Here is a 16,814-nt window from a genome sequence, read left to right on the forward strand (position 1 = left end):
CATCAGGATTGGAGGAAGACTCATCAACAACTTACTATATGTAGATGGCACAATCTTGGTTGCTTGCTGCAGAAGGTCAAGGACTGTAGTCTTCAATATGGATTGAAGTTTAACATCAAGAAGACAAAGAATTTCACCACCAGGTCAATTGGCAGCATCATAATAGGTGGAAAAGAGACTGAGGTTGTTTTCAATTACAGTTTGCTCAGCTCCACAATCTCTCTTGGCACCAGCAGTCAGGAAATCAAAAGACAAATTGCATTGGGAAAATCTGCTGTCGTGGACCACTCCAGAGTGCTGAAAAGCAAAAATGTCAGTCTAGAGACTAAAGAGTGCTTAATCCAGGTCATGGTTTTAGCAATTACTTTCTCTGCATCAGAGAGCTGGACAATGACTAAGAATGATAGAAGAAGAATTAATGCCTTCAAACTGTGGTGCTGGAGAAGAGTCTTGAACATACCATGGACTGCCGACAAAACAAATAGATCTTGGAGGATAGGCTGAAACCAAGTCTCTCATTGGAGGCTAGGATTTAGAAGCTCCATCTCACATAATTTAAGCATGTTGGCCAGGAAAGACCAATCCTTGAAGGACATCATCATCGGAAAGGTGGAGAGACAGCACAGGAGAGGAAGACCTGGGATGAGATGGATTGACACAGTAACAGTGGCAATGGGGATTGGTGTGTCAGAATTAATAAGACTGGTTTAGGACAGGGCAGGGTTCAGAAATACTGTAGATGATAGGGTCACTATGGTTCGCAGGCGACTCAATGACACATAACAACAACAAGTGCAATAGAAAAATGTGTCTCAAATTACTTGTATTCAATTCTGTTGTGCAAACAGAGCGAGGAACACTACATGGTTTAAAATTAAGAGGGCATGCTTTCTCCATATCTATTCAATCTGTATGCTGAGCAAAATTTTTTGAAAAGCTGTATTGTATGAAGAAGAACATGGCATCAAGATAAGAGGAAGGTGTTATGCAAATGACAACCTTGCTTGCTGTAAGTCAGGAGAATTTGAAACAACTGTTGCAGAAGATCAAAGAATATAGCTTCAATATAGATTGCATCTCAACATCAAGAAAACAAAAATTCTTATCACAGGACTAATAGACAACATCATGATAGAAGAAGATTGAAACTTCAGCAAGTTCATCTTACTTGGTTCCAAAATCAGTACCATTGGCACTGGCAGTCAGAAAAATCAGGAGACGTATTGCACAGGCAAAGTCTGAAGTCAGGGATTTCTTCAAATTATTGAGGAACAATGATGTCAGTTTGAGAACTAAGGTGCATATGATTCAGGTCATGTTTTTTCTGGTCACTTTCTATGCATCTGAGCTAGACAATGAATAAGGATTATAGAAGAAGAATTGATGCTTTTAAAATACGGTGTTGGAGAAGAGTGAATGTCCCATGGATGGTCAAATGAATAATGTTTCTTTATTTGAGAATATGCAGCCAGAGTGACCCTTGAAGGAAAAGATGACAACTCTTCATCTCACGTACATTGAACATGTTGCTAGGGAAGTCTATTTCTTGGAAAGGGACATCACGCTTGGAAAGACAGAAGGTCAGCAAAAGAAAGGAAGAGTCTCAACCAGATGGATTGACACAGTGACTGCTCCAATAGGCTCTAGTGTGTCAGGATATGTGAGGATGACGCAGGATAGGACAGGATTCATAGACTTGCTATGGGTCATACTCCACTCAATAGCACCTAACAGTAACAACACATATGTCTCAAATTACATATATTCAACTCTAAGATAAACTTCCATTTAGAAATGCAGCAACTTATTGGTGAGGACACTTAAAAAGAATCCACTGGATCAAAGATTCATCTCTCACCAGATCAAGCTTCTAGAAGAATTGAAGTCAAAGCTGTGGCCATACAAATATCACAATTGTGTGGCTTTAAAATACAGATGTATTTATTTGCAATGTAGATGCTAAAAGTTAAAATCAAGATGATTATGAGAATCCCTTCTTTGTTCATAACCCTACGTGTTCCCAGTTGGTTCCTCATTCCTTGGCTTGGGTCAGTCCTTCCTGTGGTGTCTCTGTGTCTATTCTGCTCTTTTATAACTTATATATGAATCCATCCTACTCTTAGACATGATTTGATTAACATGTTCTTGTTGTTATGTGCCATTGAGGTGCTTGCAACTCATAGTAACCCTGCTCTATCCTGAGCCAACCTTATCATCTCTGACGCAGTTACCCCCATAACTGAGTCAATCCATCTCATCGAGGGTCTTCCTCTCTTGCTCTGTCCATCCATCTTCCCAAGCATAATGTCCCTCTTCAACAACTGGTCCCTTCTTGCAACATGTAAAAAGTGGATCAGATGAAGCTTCAGAATCCTTCCCTTCAGGAACAGCATGGTTTAACCCTTTCCAGCACAAACCTGTTTCTTCTCTTAGCAGTCCATGGTATATTCAATACTCTTCTCCAGCACCACAATCTCAAAGGAATCAATTTTCCTTCTGTCATCTTTAGTCATTTTTCAGCTTTCTGAAGCATAGCCCATAACTGCGAAGACCATGGCCTGGATCAGGTGTACCTGTCTCCAGACTGACATTGTTGCTCTTTAGTACTGACAGCAGACTTTCCCAATGCAATTCATCTTTTGACTTCCTTGCTGCTGGTTATAAAAGTGTTGATTATGGGCACCAAAGAACCTGTAAAAGTTATCTTTTTCAATTGAATGTGCACAAATAATAAAAGTTTGGAAAAGAAAAAAAAGTGTGTTGATTATGGAACCAAGCAACATAACAAAGAAAAATATATTTTTTCTAACAGGGTTATATCCACTGATAGAGGAGTTAGGATTCTGATAAATTACAGTTCTTTAACCTAATAAATAAGTATCAATCCTCATCCTTGAGGATTTAGCATTGCCCTTAAAAGACACAAAGAACCAAGAAGAGAACTTTGAAAATAGTTTTTCTACAATTGATAAAAAGTTCTGTATGACAGATAATGCTTTGATGGCCTAGTTGTAGGCATTGTGCTGCCAGCCTAGAGGCAGGTGGTTCAAATCTATCAGCTGCTGCACAGGTGAAAGATGAACAATCTCTTCCCAGTGCGACTTACAATTTCAGAGAACCCTCTGGAGAGTCAGCTCTGCGTTGATTCTAACTGGAGGGTTCGTAACAGCAAAAATCCCAATAGATCAAGTGTTCTATATAACAAGGGTGGGAAAATTAATTCAATTTGGAGTAGAGTAGAAGGAATTTCATGGAAGTTTCACAAAGGGGGCAATGAGCACCAACACTCTGAGAGGAGAGGATAGGGAAATTTTCGATGGAGAAAGAACATGAGCAGAAGATGGTAGTGTGAAAGCACATGACCACACGGGAGCTGTGATTAGGTCAGAGTGTGAGCAAAGAATCAGGAAGGAGAGTGAAGCTCTGTGCAAAGTAATTTTGTAAACTGTAAGTAGACACACTTCACTAATCAAATCTGCTTGTTTTTCCTTGGTGCTAAGTATTATTTCTTCCGGTGCTTTTCTAATTATCAGCACTCATACCAAAACTACCCCAAAGAGTTATTTCAACGCCATTTGTAAACATATATTTAAAAACCAAAAGAGTTTCTGTTCCTCTAGGAGAAAATTTTTATTTCAAAGACCTAAAAGACTGGGCAGGGCTCATTAGTAGAGATCCAAGAGCAAGCAGCACAGGCATCTTGTGCAACAGCCTAAATTCCATAGCAGATGATGTCACTTATTAACGCCTTATAAATGGAACAAAGCTGCAGGTGAATCTGAGCAATTTCTCTGCACCGATGCCCAGTGCTACCAGAATGGCTGTCTCGGTGCTCCGGCTGACGTTTGTCCTGGGCCTGCTTGTGTTAATCCTGACCTGCCAAGCGGGTAAGTGTTTCCTGCCATAGCTCATGTGCTGTGCATTTGCTGAACATGATTGGGCAAAGAGAACAGCACTGATTCAAAACAAAGGGGAATGGAGCACGATAGGTACCATGAAAACAGCACTGGTTAAGAACTAGGAGACAAGAAACATACCTTCTTCTTAACCTCTGAGGTCTCTATTAAACTAGAGTTTTATCAACATTTTTTTCACTTAGTTTCTATGCTGAAAGAGTTTATGAAAGAAATTATTTTTAAATGCATGCATATATATATATATGGCAACATGAAACTTGTATTTTCATTCCCTTATGAACTGAGTGGTGATATTTGTTTGGTTTGGTTTTGTTCTTTTTTTTTTTATTATAGAGAATGTTATTCAAAGGCTAAGAGTACGTTCTCTGGTATAAGACTCCTGGCTCCAATATTAACTAAAAATGCAACGTTAGTTATGTTATTTAGCTTCTCTGTGTCTCAATTCTGAAATGGAAATATTAAATGACTTCTAATGAAGCTTTATCATAAAAATAGTACAAATAAAACAAAGCAAATGGAAGCAATATCTGATTTATAATAAAACAAAACTTCATAATTTATGATGACCTTATATTTAGCTGCAAAGACACACATCTTAGTAAGAACATACCTGTTTGCACTCTCAATGAGTGGCGGATAGATTTGAAATATTAACATTTGGCTATCACTCTGCCATGTAACCGATTATAACACCATGGTTTCTTTAAACACCTAATAAATATTAACTGTTATTGCTGTCATGTATTATCTCATAAGAATCCTAAATAAAATGCTCAGTTTCTCTCATTATGTTCTTAATGGATAAACTCGATAAAGTGCACAGTTTTATCACTCTCTTTTTACAGGTTAATAAACTTAACTGGGAGCTTTGGTAATTGTACAACAATTATGAATATTATTTTAACAAGTGAACTGATGAGGGGAGACAGAGAGAGAGCAGGTAAAATGTGCAACAATGAATGAATGAAAATCTAACTTATTTGTATACATTTGTTAAAACACAATTAAAATAAAATTTCATTTTTTTAAAAAAAAGATAAACTGAACTTGTAAAGGCCGAGTTACTTGAGCATCAATTCATTTACAAGTGTTAGATTTGGGACTATAATTTCAAGGGCTGCTGTATTCTCTGCAACACAATTTCATCCACATCTTTCATATTATTCTAAGCATATGAAAGAAAACACTGAATATGCAGCTCTCCAGCATATTCTCTCTCTCTCTCTCTCTCTCTCTCTCTCTCTCTCTCTCTCTCCCAGTCCTCCATCTCTCTTTGTGTGTATGTATCTCCTGAAGACTGTGTTATCTTCACTTGTCTCTATTCAGATGGATAGACAAGAAAAACTAGACAGAGAAAATGTAATATTTAGAAATGGACCCCTTTGAGATGTTAAAAAAGTAATAACTCAGTCCCACAAGGATAAATATTGTATAAAATCATTGTTATAGAATGAGTATAAGGATCCAAGAGATGTGGAAAAGGCTGGAAGCAGATGGATAAGGACGTACAGGGGCAGAGGGAATTAATCATGAGGTTGAACAATTTGATGGGTGGGTGGGGTGAAGGAAATGAAAAGAATATGTTCTTGAAAACAATGTATTCAAATTTTGTATATAAAGTAGTTGTTGTTGTAGTTATGTGTCAGGGAGTCTCCTGCGACTCATAGCGACCCTATAGTAGTAGAAATTTTTTTTAAAAAGTACTGTAGTAGAGTTTAGCCTCATCTATTCACTGTCTGCTATCACAGCACACATAATTACTGTAGAGATGCCACAGAGGCCATGTGTTTACTACTAAAACAATCACTGTGATAAAATGAAAGGAATCATTAAGATTTAGCTTCTAATACCAGCTTAAAACAAGGTTAAATCAGATCACTGATTCAACCTCAGTTTTTTCTTCTGTAAAAAAGATTATAACTTCCAGCCTCATCAGGTAAGATGAATATGCTTTTGCAATCATTTTTTAAAGTATGGAAGGCAATAGCATGTGTGCTCAGAACTTTATCTAATAAAGAAATTCACCCAGAAAGAATTTAAACTACATAAGAATAACCCCATGTTGTATTTTAAAAGGTAATGTTTAAATTTAAAAATTTTGTTTATGATGTTTTGTTGCTAGAATGTAAAATTTCTTCAGTATGTCAGGAATTGTTAAAACTCATCATTTTGAAAACTCATCAAATACTGGCAAAGAGAATTGTTATACATCATTTTCCTAGCTTAATTTACTATTACAATAGTAATGACAATAGTGACAGCATATAGTATGGGTTTATTTAATAGTGAAAACATTTAGTGTGGCACTTCCACTGTGTCTGATATCTAGGTTTTTTTTTTTTAATATTGACAACAATACAATGAAACTATAATATGTAAGATCTCTTGTTTAAATGTTATTGGGGAAAAAGAATCAAGCTCAGGTCTGTAGGACTCCAAAACAACTTATCTACTATACAGTCTCTCAAAATACATGTGGTCCAGTGAAGGTAGAAATAACTTGTTACATGTTGTTATATATGTTGTTGAGTCATAGCTGACCGTTCAATGAGGTTTCAGAGACTGTGAAGGAGATTGGCCATACTCCAGAATTTGTCCCATAGCATACCATGAATTAATGACACAGCTAGAGTCAAGGATGTGGTCTCCACAAACGTTCTCCAAGCACATTGAAAAACTGTCACTTAATGTGACACAAAATAAAAAGTCATGAGCACTAGAAGATATACAAGCAAGAAGATTGGGCACATAGGGCAAATGAATTTACCTTTCCTATAAGGAACTATAGATTTGCAGTGGACAAAGTTTTCAGGGAATCTTATTCTTTGTTTTTCCTAATTATGTATAATTTTGTAAAATTATGCATAATTCTCTCTCTTCTAGTATTTAAAGAATCTATAAAAGGTTTAAAAATTACCAATATAATATACATTCTAGAATCCCAATACCAGTCAAAAATTGTTAAATAGAATTGCTTATAAATGGTATTACACAAAACCAAATAACATGATTTGTTGAGTCAGAAAAAAAATTATGATTCTAACCCTGACTCAGCTGCATGCTTGATGTGTGGTTTTAGGTGACTCATTTAATTTATTGGAGTGCCTGTTTTCTCTTCTGTAAAATCATAACGCCATCACCACTTAGTTGAATGAGGATTAAGATGCGTGATGAAAGCACAGTAGGTAGACCACAAATAAGAGTTCTCTTTCCTTTCCATTCCTGTGATAAAAGCAAATCTCTATTTCTGGGTTTTCTACTTGTCCTGCACTGTATATGAGGGTCTTTATATATATATATATATATATATATATATATACCTGTCTTTACCTGACCCTTTAGCACATGCTTTGAGTCACCTCCAACTAGCGACTGCCCCATATAGAAAAGAACAAAGTATTGTCCAGTCCTGGGTCAACTTCTTGATTGCCTACTGCTATGCTCAAGTCCAATTGATGTGCATTTTTAAGTGTCTTTCAAACAAAGAGATCCATCATCCCACACAATTACAGAGGCTTTTCTGTTGTGATCCAGAGAGTTTTCACTGGCTAATTTTCAGAAATAGATCATCAAACCTTTTTTACTAGTTTCTCTTGGTCTAGATTTTCCACTAAAACCTGTCCACCATGGGTGACCCTGATGGTGTTTGAAATATCAATGGTAAAGCTTCCATCATTATAGTAATACATAAGCCACCACTGTACATGTATGTGGTTAGTATCCATAATAATATTTTGCTATTAACTTAGTTCTGATTTATGGTGACTGTATGTGTGTCAGAGTATAGCTGTACTTCATAGGGCTGCAATCTTTTGCAAGTAGATCACCAGGACTTGTTTTTTAAAAAGCCTCTGAATGTATTTGAACCACTAACCTTTTGTTAACAGTTGAATATGCTTAATTATTTATACCAGCAGGGTCTCAGATGTATATATTAGTAGGCTAAAAAATAGCATTTATTATTACTGAGTGAAAGAAACAACAATTAAATTAACAAATACCTGGCCATTAGTATATTGAGAACTGAGTCTGATTTGTCTATCATATTTTTGCTTGTAGCACAGCACACTATAAATGTTGGTAGAGTTTAACATATTTTTTAAAAATAATATTTCTATTTGAGGATATAATATGGATGTAAGACTTTTTATATAATCTGAAAATATCCACACAAACAGGCAATTGAATTTACCTCATTCACAAGTATATGATTTAGATGTAGAGACTTCATAAGTCAAGATTTCATGTAGAATTGCCAAATGTAATACATGATGCCCAGGGAACATTGAGTGTTCTTTTGGTATATGATTAGTTCAGATGTTGCCTAGGTTTACTTATGCTTAAAAAATTATCTATTGCTTGTATGAAATTTTAAATTTACCTAGGCATTCTGAAAGTATTTTTATTTGCAAATCTGGCAACTCTACTTCTGACAGTAAAACAATATTAAAAGGAGATAAGTCTAGAGCAAAATATGTGGACTACATATGACTTGAGGAATCAAAAGTTGTGGAGGAAAGTGCAACAATGAATGAATGGAAATCCAATCTCTGTAAATGTTCATTAAAATGAATAATAATAATAATAATAATAATAATAGTAGTGGAGAATATCAAAGGTAATAAAAAAAGAATGAGCTTAGAGAGATTTTGACTAGAGAGGGTCTCAATAAATCTGTTACTCTAGATAAAGTGACGTTCCCAGTCATAACCCTTGCTTGTAAAAATTTCTCTATCAGTTTTTGTAGAACTTATCAGACAACACACTTAATTTTTAATCCATTCAACAGTTTTGGAGTTCTAAGGGTGGAGGAGGAAGAGATGATGGTTTTATTCACTGTTACTAATTCTGCTGGGAAGCCACAAGTCGCTATCAATCATCACACTTCCATTCCTCCTCACCTCCTGAATATTTAAGAGTACTAAACAGAGACCAAAACTCCTAAAGAATATCTCTAATCTACCTTTCTTTCATGCTGGGCAAAGTAGAGGGTCAGTGAAAGAGAGGAAGGACCTCTTCGAGACGGACGGACAAAGTGACGACAACGTGGGCTTGAGCATGGCAGAGATGGCAAAAATAGCTGAGGGTTGGGCAAGGCTCCCATCCGTTGTTCACAGAGTTGCTATGAATTTTAGTCCGCTCAGCAGCAACTTACAACAGTGACAATAACCTCTGTCTCTAAATTTCTTTTTCTTTTTTTTTTTAGTCAGAACAAAGAGCATTTAATTTCTTTCTCTTCCTTCCTCTCTTTCTTTCTCCCTCCCTCCCTTCCTTCCTTCCTTCCTTCCTCCCTCCCTTCCTTCCTCCCTCCCTTCCTTCCTTCCTTTCTTTTTACCTTCCTCCCTCCCTCCCTCCCTCCCTCCCTTCCTTCCTTCCATCTCTTTTTTGGTTTGTTTTCTCTCTCACTCTTTCTTTTTAATTAGTTTTAATGAAAGTTTACAGAGACCATTCATTATTGCACTTTTCTCCCCACCCACCTCCACCGTCCAATTAATTCTTCTCTTTAAAAAGTAAAAGAAAAATGCTTTCATTGTTATACAATCCCTCTCCCCAAGTCCACTCCACTGTGCAGCCTTCATTCTGGACTCCTGTCATGACAATAATACCTAATCATATATCCCTTTTAAACAGTTCTCTCCCTTATCTGTTTCAATGTCAATGCAGTATATATGCTTTATCCTCTTTCTCAGTCTTCCCTCAACCCCAATGTCAGTCTCTTTTTACAACACTGGCCCTATGCAATATTTATCCTTTTGTGACTGAGCTATTTCATTCAGCGTAATGTCCTCTAGGGTCATCCATTTTGTATAATATCTCATGAGTTCCTTGTTTAATGCAGCATAGTATTCCATTGTATAAATATATACCAGAGCTTCTCTATCCATTCGTTTGTTGACTAAATTATCTTCTTTCTTGTTCTTAGTGAGATCTTCTGGGAGTCCCTTAATGCTTCAAGTTTCTGACTAAAAAGCTAAAAATGCATATCCTATAATATTGTTCAGAGCTTAAATTACAGAGTATGTGTAATTATGTAGAATGCATGTTTTAATTTCAGATAGAATGTAGTTTGAAATTTGTTTTTCAATCTTCCCATTGGCATTTATTAGTTACTTAACTCTAGGCAAGTTTCAAGGATAACCTCTTTGAGCTTTTTTCTCACCCGCAAAATGGAATCAACCTAAGTGCGATAGTGTCCATCATTTATTGGAATTATATATTTAAACGTTTTAATCAGAAAGCCATTCAATATTCAATAATTTTAGCATGATGCTGTATACTTAATGAGATGGGTGAACTGAGGTCTCTAGGAATTACCCATAAAAAAAGATACTTCTCTTTCTTGATGTACAGAGAATTATCTCTGAGCCTGTATCATGTTTTTCAGATAACAAACCAGATGGAAAACCAGATGATAAGCCAGATGTTAAGCCTGATAACTCAGACAAAAGCAAAGACGATTTCCCAACCTTTCTGCACAACCTGGGCACAGAGATAATTGAGAATGCCGTTGAATTCATCCTCCGCTCCATGTCCAGGAGCACGTAAGCACAGAGACAAGTCTTGATACTGTCCAGTTTGCACTGATAATGACTCCATTGCATTAAATGAATGAGAAAGAAAACTTGTGGCTTATGACAATGTATTACTTCTAATTGAAAAAATCTTTTGTACTTTGTGTTCAAATTAACTGTTCTAAATTCTTTTTAGAGCAAGCATATTTCCAACACTTACCTTTATATGCTTTAATTGATCATAGGACTAAGTGGGGAAAAGAAAGAGCAACATGTTGGAGACAGCCAATTTCTGGCCACAAGTGTTTTTTTTACTCATTAATCTTTGGCAAATTTCTTCTCCTTGAGTATGTCCATTTCTCATATGTAAAGTTAAAGATAAAAAAAAGACTCATCCAGTGCAGATGTCATAATCCCTTAGTAGACATGATACTGATGTGTTTACTGAGGTATGAGTGATAAAACCCCTCTTCATTTCATGTTTTAGTAGTTCAAGGGGATTATGAGATTTAGAGCAAGCAATATTCTGGCAAAAGTAATCTAAAGAATTTCAGTACCTGTGTGTTCTGTTGTTAATTGATTTTGTTTTCTTCACAAATAATTTTCTAGGGAAATTACCCTACTAAGTGTCTTCCAAATATTTTCAACCTTTTGCAAAGTTCATGTCCCTAACTCCCAATATGTCCTACTTCAACATACAAAACTCTAATTTTTCACACTGCTTTACCCTATTCTTCATTCTCCCTACACTGATCTCCCTAATTTCAGCTTTCCAATATCGTATTAGGGAGTTCTGATGGCCTAGTGGATATGGAGCGTCACTGCCAAACCAAAGGCAGGAAGTCTGAATCCACTAGCTGCTCCATGGCAGAAAGATGGGCAGCCTCTGAAAACTCTCTGGAGGGTCAGCTAAGAGCCGGTTCTGACTAGATGGCAATGAGTAAGAGAGTGAGTAGTACACCATTCTTCTGATTATTAAGACTTTCTGATCTCTTTCCGAAGCCTCTGCTTTCTAATTACTTCCTCCACAGACTTCTAACCTATTTGGTAAACATAGTTTAAGGAAGTGTTGTCTATTACACACCTGCTTCATACTTCCATGGAGACTTTATAAGTGCACATCCCTATACCTCATCTCTAACTCTTCTTGGGATAAGGCTCAGAATATACGTTCTAACAAGGATGCCAAGTGATTCTAAGATACAGCAAATTTTTGATGTTTGCTTAGGTTTTTTGGGTGCTTTTTTTTTAAAGCTATTGATAAGTTTCTCTGTAGTACATGAACAGATCAACATGTTCCTTTGGTATTTAAAGGAACAACATAGTTTTTACATTTTATTCATGTACATGTGATTCCTTCTTCTGTATTTTTGTGGCTGCATTAATGATGTCTATTAGATTCTCTGTAGAATCTCTAATCAAACAATCAAGAACTGTTGTTGTTGTTAAGTGCCATCAAGTCATAGCAACCCTATTAAAGAAAGACCTGGACACTTGTATGACTTTCATCATTTCTCCAGGTTCATAGGGTTTCTGGAGGCAAGCTATTTCGGAAGCAGATGACACTCCTGCTTCCAAGCTTGTTTTAATCAGGGAGCTCCACCAAACACTGTCGACCATGGGTAACCATTATCACACTTGGGTAACCATTATCACACTTGACACATCAGTGTCACAATGTTCAGCATCACAGCAACCATGAGTTACCTCTGTACAGCAAGTGGACAACTATATGAAAATAATCTAAAGATTTATAATTCTGTATCTTCTTAAATGATTGAATTATTTTTATGTAGTAACTACATTAAGTCCTAGACTATTTCAGTAGCATAATAACTTGAACATAGTATTAAGAAACTAATCAATAAGAATTAATTTATTGAAAGATTGACTAAGAGATTAGTAAACAGGATATGTAAAGCTGATCTAAAGTTATCCCCTATTTAAAGAAAGAAACAGCTCTCCATCCTGCAGTGAATATAATAATGGAAGAAAATTCAGCCTAACAATAGAGAATTACCAACATGAGTAAGACCCACTCTGTCCCCTAATAAGAAAATTATACCCAGCCAGCAGACTACCAAAGTTCATATAGATTAAAACAAAACAAAACAAACAGAATTTCAAATAATATAAACTAAGAGGAACATTCCAAAGAGAAAAAGAAACAAAATTCTGATATATACAAATAAAACAAATATCAGCAGAAACCAAACATACATAAAATCAACAAAAATATATAAATAAGATTCTTAAGATTCAGATACATCAGAGATTAAGAAATCATTTGAAAACGGTAAAATGTCATAAACAATTGAATAAAGGTGTAATTTTTTTCTGTACAATCAATGATTTATTCACTGTAGATATCTTTTTTAACATAAACAATGACTATGGATTTCACCTGATGGTATGTATGGGAATCAGATCTATTACATCTGTGGAAAGAATAATTGAAGAGGCTCAATATCAGCTGTGAAAACTAGGCCAGGTGCAGTTTGTGGAACAGACCATCAACTACTCCTATGCAAGTTTGAACTAAAACTAAAGAACGTTACATCAAATCCACAAGAACTAAAATTTGACCTTAAATCTATCACACTTGAACGTAAAAGAACATCTCAGAAACAGATTTGATGTCTTGAACACTAATGAACAAAGGCTAGACGAGTTGTGAGAAGATATCAAGAATATCATCCACAAAGAATGTGAAAGGTTATTACAAAGACAGAGGAGGAAGAAAAGATTGAGATGGCTTTCATAAAAGACTCTGAATATTGACTGCACTAGAGAAGCCAAAGAAAAAGGGAAGAAAGCTAAGGAGATGAACAGAAGATTTCAAAGGGCAGCTCAGGAAGACAAAGCAAAGTATTATAACTAAATGGGCAAGGAGCTGGAATCAGAAAATCAAAAGTACCAAACTCGTTTGGCATTTTTTTAATGTGAAATATTTTTATTTTTGCTATTATAATAAGTCTAAAATGAACACTCAAAACTGCTATAACGAAAACTTTTATACAGTCATTCATTCGAAGCAAAAGTCTGCGTTTCCTTTTTGTAATTGAGATTTTAATGAAAGTTAATAGTGAACTTGGATTTCCATTCATTCATTGTTGCACCTTTTCCTCCCTGCCCCTCAACCCCCCAGTTGGCTTTTCTCTTTGAAAAAAAAATGTCGTTGTTATACGGTCTCCTCCCTTACCCCAATCCCAGTTCACTTTAATATGCAGCTCTTATTCTGGACTCTTGTCATGCCAATAATACCTAATCATGTATTCCTTTTATACAGTTCCCTCCATTTTCTGTTTCGATGCCATGTATATTATTTATACCTCTTTTCTTAGTTTCTCCCCAAGCTCTATATCCGTTCTGTGTAATAACAGTGGCATTATTTAGTATTTGTACTTTTGTAACGAAAACATTTCACTCAGCATGATGTCCTCCAGGGTCACCCATTTTGTATAATATTTCAGGAGTTCATTGTTTTTCAGTGCTGCATGGTATTCTATTATGTGAATATACCAGAGCTTCTCTATCCATTTTTTTTGATGGGCACTTCGGTTGTTTCCAACTGTTTACTATTGTGAACAAAGCAGCAATAAACATGGGTGTTCATATATCTGCTTGGGTGGCAGTTCTGTTTTCTTTAGGGTATGCTCCCAGAAGTGGAAATGCTCAGACAAATGATATTTCTATTTCCAACTTTTTGAGAAAGTGCCATACTGCCTTCCAGAGTGGTTGCACCATTTTACAGTCCAACCAACAGTGAATAAGGGTTCCAGTTTCTCCATAACCTCAACAGCATTTGTTGTTTGCTGCTCTGGGTAGAAATTTTTTGTTAGGGAGAAATAGTAAGAATTAATTAGAAACTAAAAAAAAAATATACACAGGGGTTTTTAAAAGATCAAGGACAATGCAAACAAAATTCTAAGAATTCAGAAAACAATGTTGTTGCTGTTGTTGTTATGTGTCGTCGAGTCACCTGCAACCCATAGCGTTCCTATCTATGTACAGCAGCTCTGAACCCTTCCCTGTCCTAAGCCTGTCTCACTAATTCTGACGCACCAATCCTAACTGTCCCAGTTACGTATCAATTCATCTCTCATCCTGAGTCTTCCCCTACTGTGCTACCCCTCCACCCTTCCTAGTATGAGGTCTTTCTGTAAGACAGAGCTTCAAAATTCTAGTCTCTAAGATGAGATTTGGTTTCACCCTCTCCTATAAGACATATTTGTTTTCTTGGCAGTACATGTTATGTTCAAGACTCTTCTCCAGCACCACAAATCAAAAGCATCGATTCTTCTTCTGCCACCTTTAGTTATTTTCCAGCTCTCTGATGCATAGCAAGTAACTGAGAAGACCATGGCCTAGATTAGGTGCACCTTAGTCTCTAGACTGAAATTTTTACTTTTCAGCACTCTGGAGAGGTCCACGACAGCAGATTTTCCCAATACAATTTGTCTTTTGATTTCATAATGCTGCCTTCCTCCTCATAAAGCCCTGCTTCCAGAATTATCTGTTCTCCATACAAATAGAAAAGATCCGGTGACAGAACGCATCATTGGCACACTCCTTTCCTGATTTTGAACCATGCAGTGTTTCCTTGCTCTGTTCTGAAGACTGCTTCCTGGTCCAAATATAGATTTCACATAAGCACAATCAAGTGTTCTGGGATTCCCATTTTCCTCAAGGTTAGCCACAACTTGTTGTGATTCACACAGTCAAATGCCTTTCCATAGTAAATGAAATACAGATGAACATTCTTCTGGTATTCTATGTTTTCTGCCAAGCTCCATCTGACATTGGCAGTAATGTCTCTAGTGCCACAACTTCTCCTAAACCCAGTTTGTATTTCTAGTTCTCAGTTAATGTACTATTCCAGTTGTTTCTGATAATCTTCAGCAGGATTTTACTAGTGTGTGATATTGTTCAATAATTTCCACATTCTGTCAGGTCACCTTTTTTTGGAATGGGAATAAATATGGATCTTTTCCAGTCAGTTGGCCAAGTAGTTGTCCTCCAGATTTCTTGGCACAACTTAGCATATCCAGGTAACATCTCTTTGTTGAAATTGGTATTCCATCAATTTCTGGGACTTTATTTCTTGTCAAGTCTTTCAAAACAGCCTGCACTTCCTCCTTCATCCCCATTGCCCGTTGATCATATGTTATTTCTTGAAATTTTTCTGTGTCAGCCAATTCTTTTTGCTTCAATGGCTCTGTATACTCTTTCCATCTTCTTTTAATGCTTCCTGAATATTGTGCCCATGGCATCCTGAAGAGTTACAACTCACAGCTTGAATTTGTTCTTTAGTTCCTTCAGCTTAAGATACACTGAGCAAGTTAGGCCCTTTTGATTTTCCTACTCTAGCTCCCTGCACATTTTATTATAATATTTTGCTTTTTCTTCTTGAACGGCCCTTTGAAATTTTGTATTCAGCTCCTTAACTTCTTGATTTATTTCCTTTATTTTGGCTTCTCAGCCCCCTAGTACAATATTCAAAGTCGTTTCTGACATCCATTTTGGTCTTTTCTTTTTCTTCCTTCTTGGTAATGAGTTTTTGCATTCTTCATGAATGATATCTTCTCACAGCTTTCCTGGTCTTTCTTTGTTCATTAGTGTTCAAGGCTTCAAACTTATTCTTGAGGTGGTTTTTTGATTCATGGAAGATAGACTCAAGGTCAAATTTTTATTCCTGTAGATATGATTTAACCTTCTTAAGCTTTAATTTGAACTTTAGCAACTGGCCTAGTTTTCACTGCTTGTATTGAACTTCTCCAGCGATGCTGTCCACAAATGTAATCGATCCAATTCCTGTGCATCCCATCAGGTGAAAAAAAAAATAAAATATTTAAATACCAGATAATTAGACACCACAGAAAAACAGCTGGACATGTGCAATAGTAACAAAAAAATCATACATAGATAAAGCAATGAAAATACATAGAATTAAATCAATGGATGAAAGAATCAGCAGACAGAAAACAAATCACTTCCTACTAATTTGTGGGAGGAACAATAAGGAAAAGAAAGGGGGCCGGTATAACATAAGAATTATGCAGAAAACTAAAGCAATGCTTTAAGTGCAATAGATATTACAAAAGAAGAAAAGAGAGGAGGAAAGTACAGAGAGTTTTTTTAACATTTATTGATTAACAGCTTCACTAATATAGTGAAAAACATGATTCCCATCAAAGTAAACACTATGTCAAATAAATTTTCTAAGAAAATCACCAAGACGTACCACTTCCAAACTTTGTACAAGTAAAGACAATGAAGTCTTAGAGCATCTAAAAAAAGCAAAATATTGTCTACAAAGGTATATCAAAAGGACCAAACATTGATATCTCTACAGAAACCACACAAGTAAAAAAACAAATAAATG

At 36.0% G+C, this 16,814-nt stretch overlaps 1 protein-coding gene across 1 annotated transcript; it reads left to right on the forward strand.

Annotated features, from left to right (window-relative positions):
* Window positions 1–3,817: 3,817 nt before the first annotated feature.
* On the forward strand, window positions 3,818–10,463 carry LOC102872323 (chromosome unknown open reading frame, human C5orf46). Its single transcript, XM_006893724.1, has 2 exons — window positions 3,818–3,887; window positions 10,303–10,463. The coding sequence occupies exons 1-2, from the start codon at window positions 3,818–3,820 to the stop codon at window positions 10,461–10,463; spliced, it is 231 nt and encodes a 76-aa protein (XP_006893786.1).
* The last annotated feature ends 6,351 nt before the right edge of the window (window positions 10,464–16,814 follow it).

Source organism: Elephantulus edwardii, unplaced genomic scaffold (genome assembly GCF_000299155.1).
Source record: "Elephantulus edwardii isolate Elephantulus edwardi_28Jun2011 unplaced genomic scaffold, EleEdw1.0 scaffold00130, whole genome shotgun sequence".
NCBI classification, from domain to species: domain Eukaryota; kingdom Metazoa; phylum Chordata; class Mammalia; order Macroscelidea; family Macroscelididae; genus Elephantulus; species Elephantulus edwardii.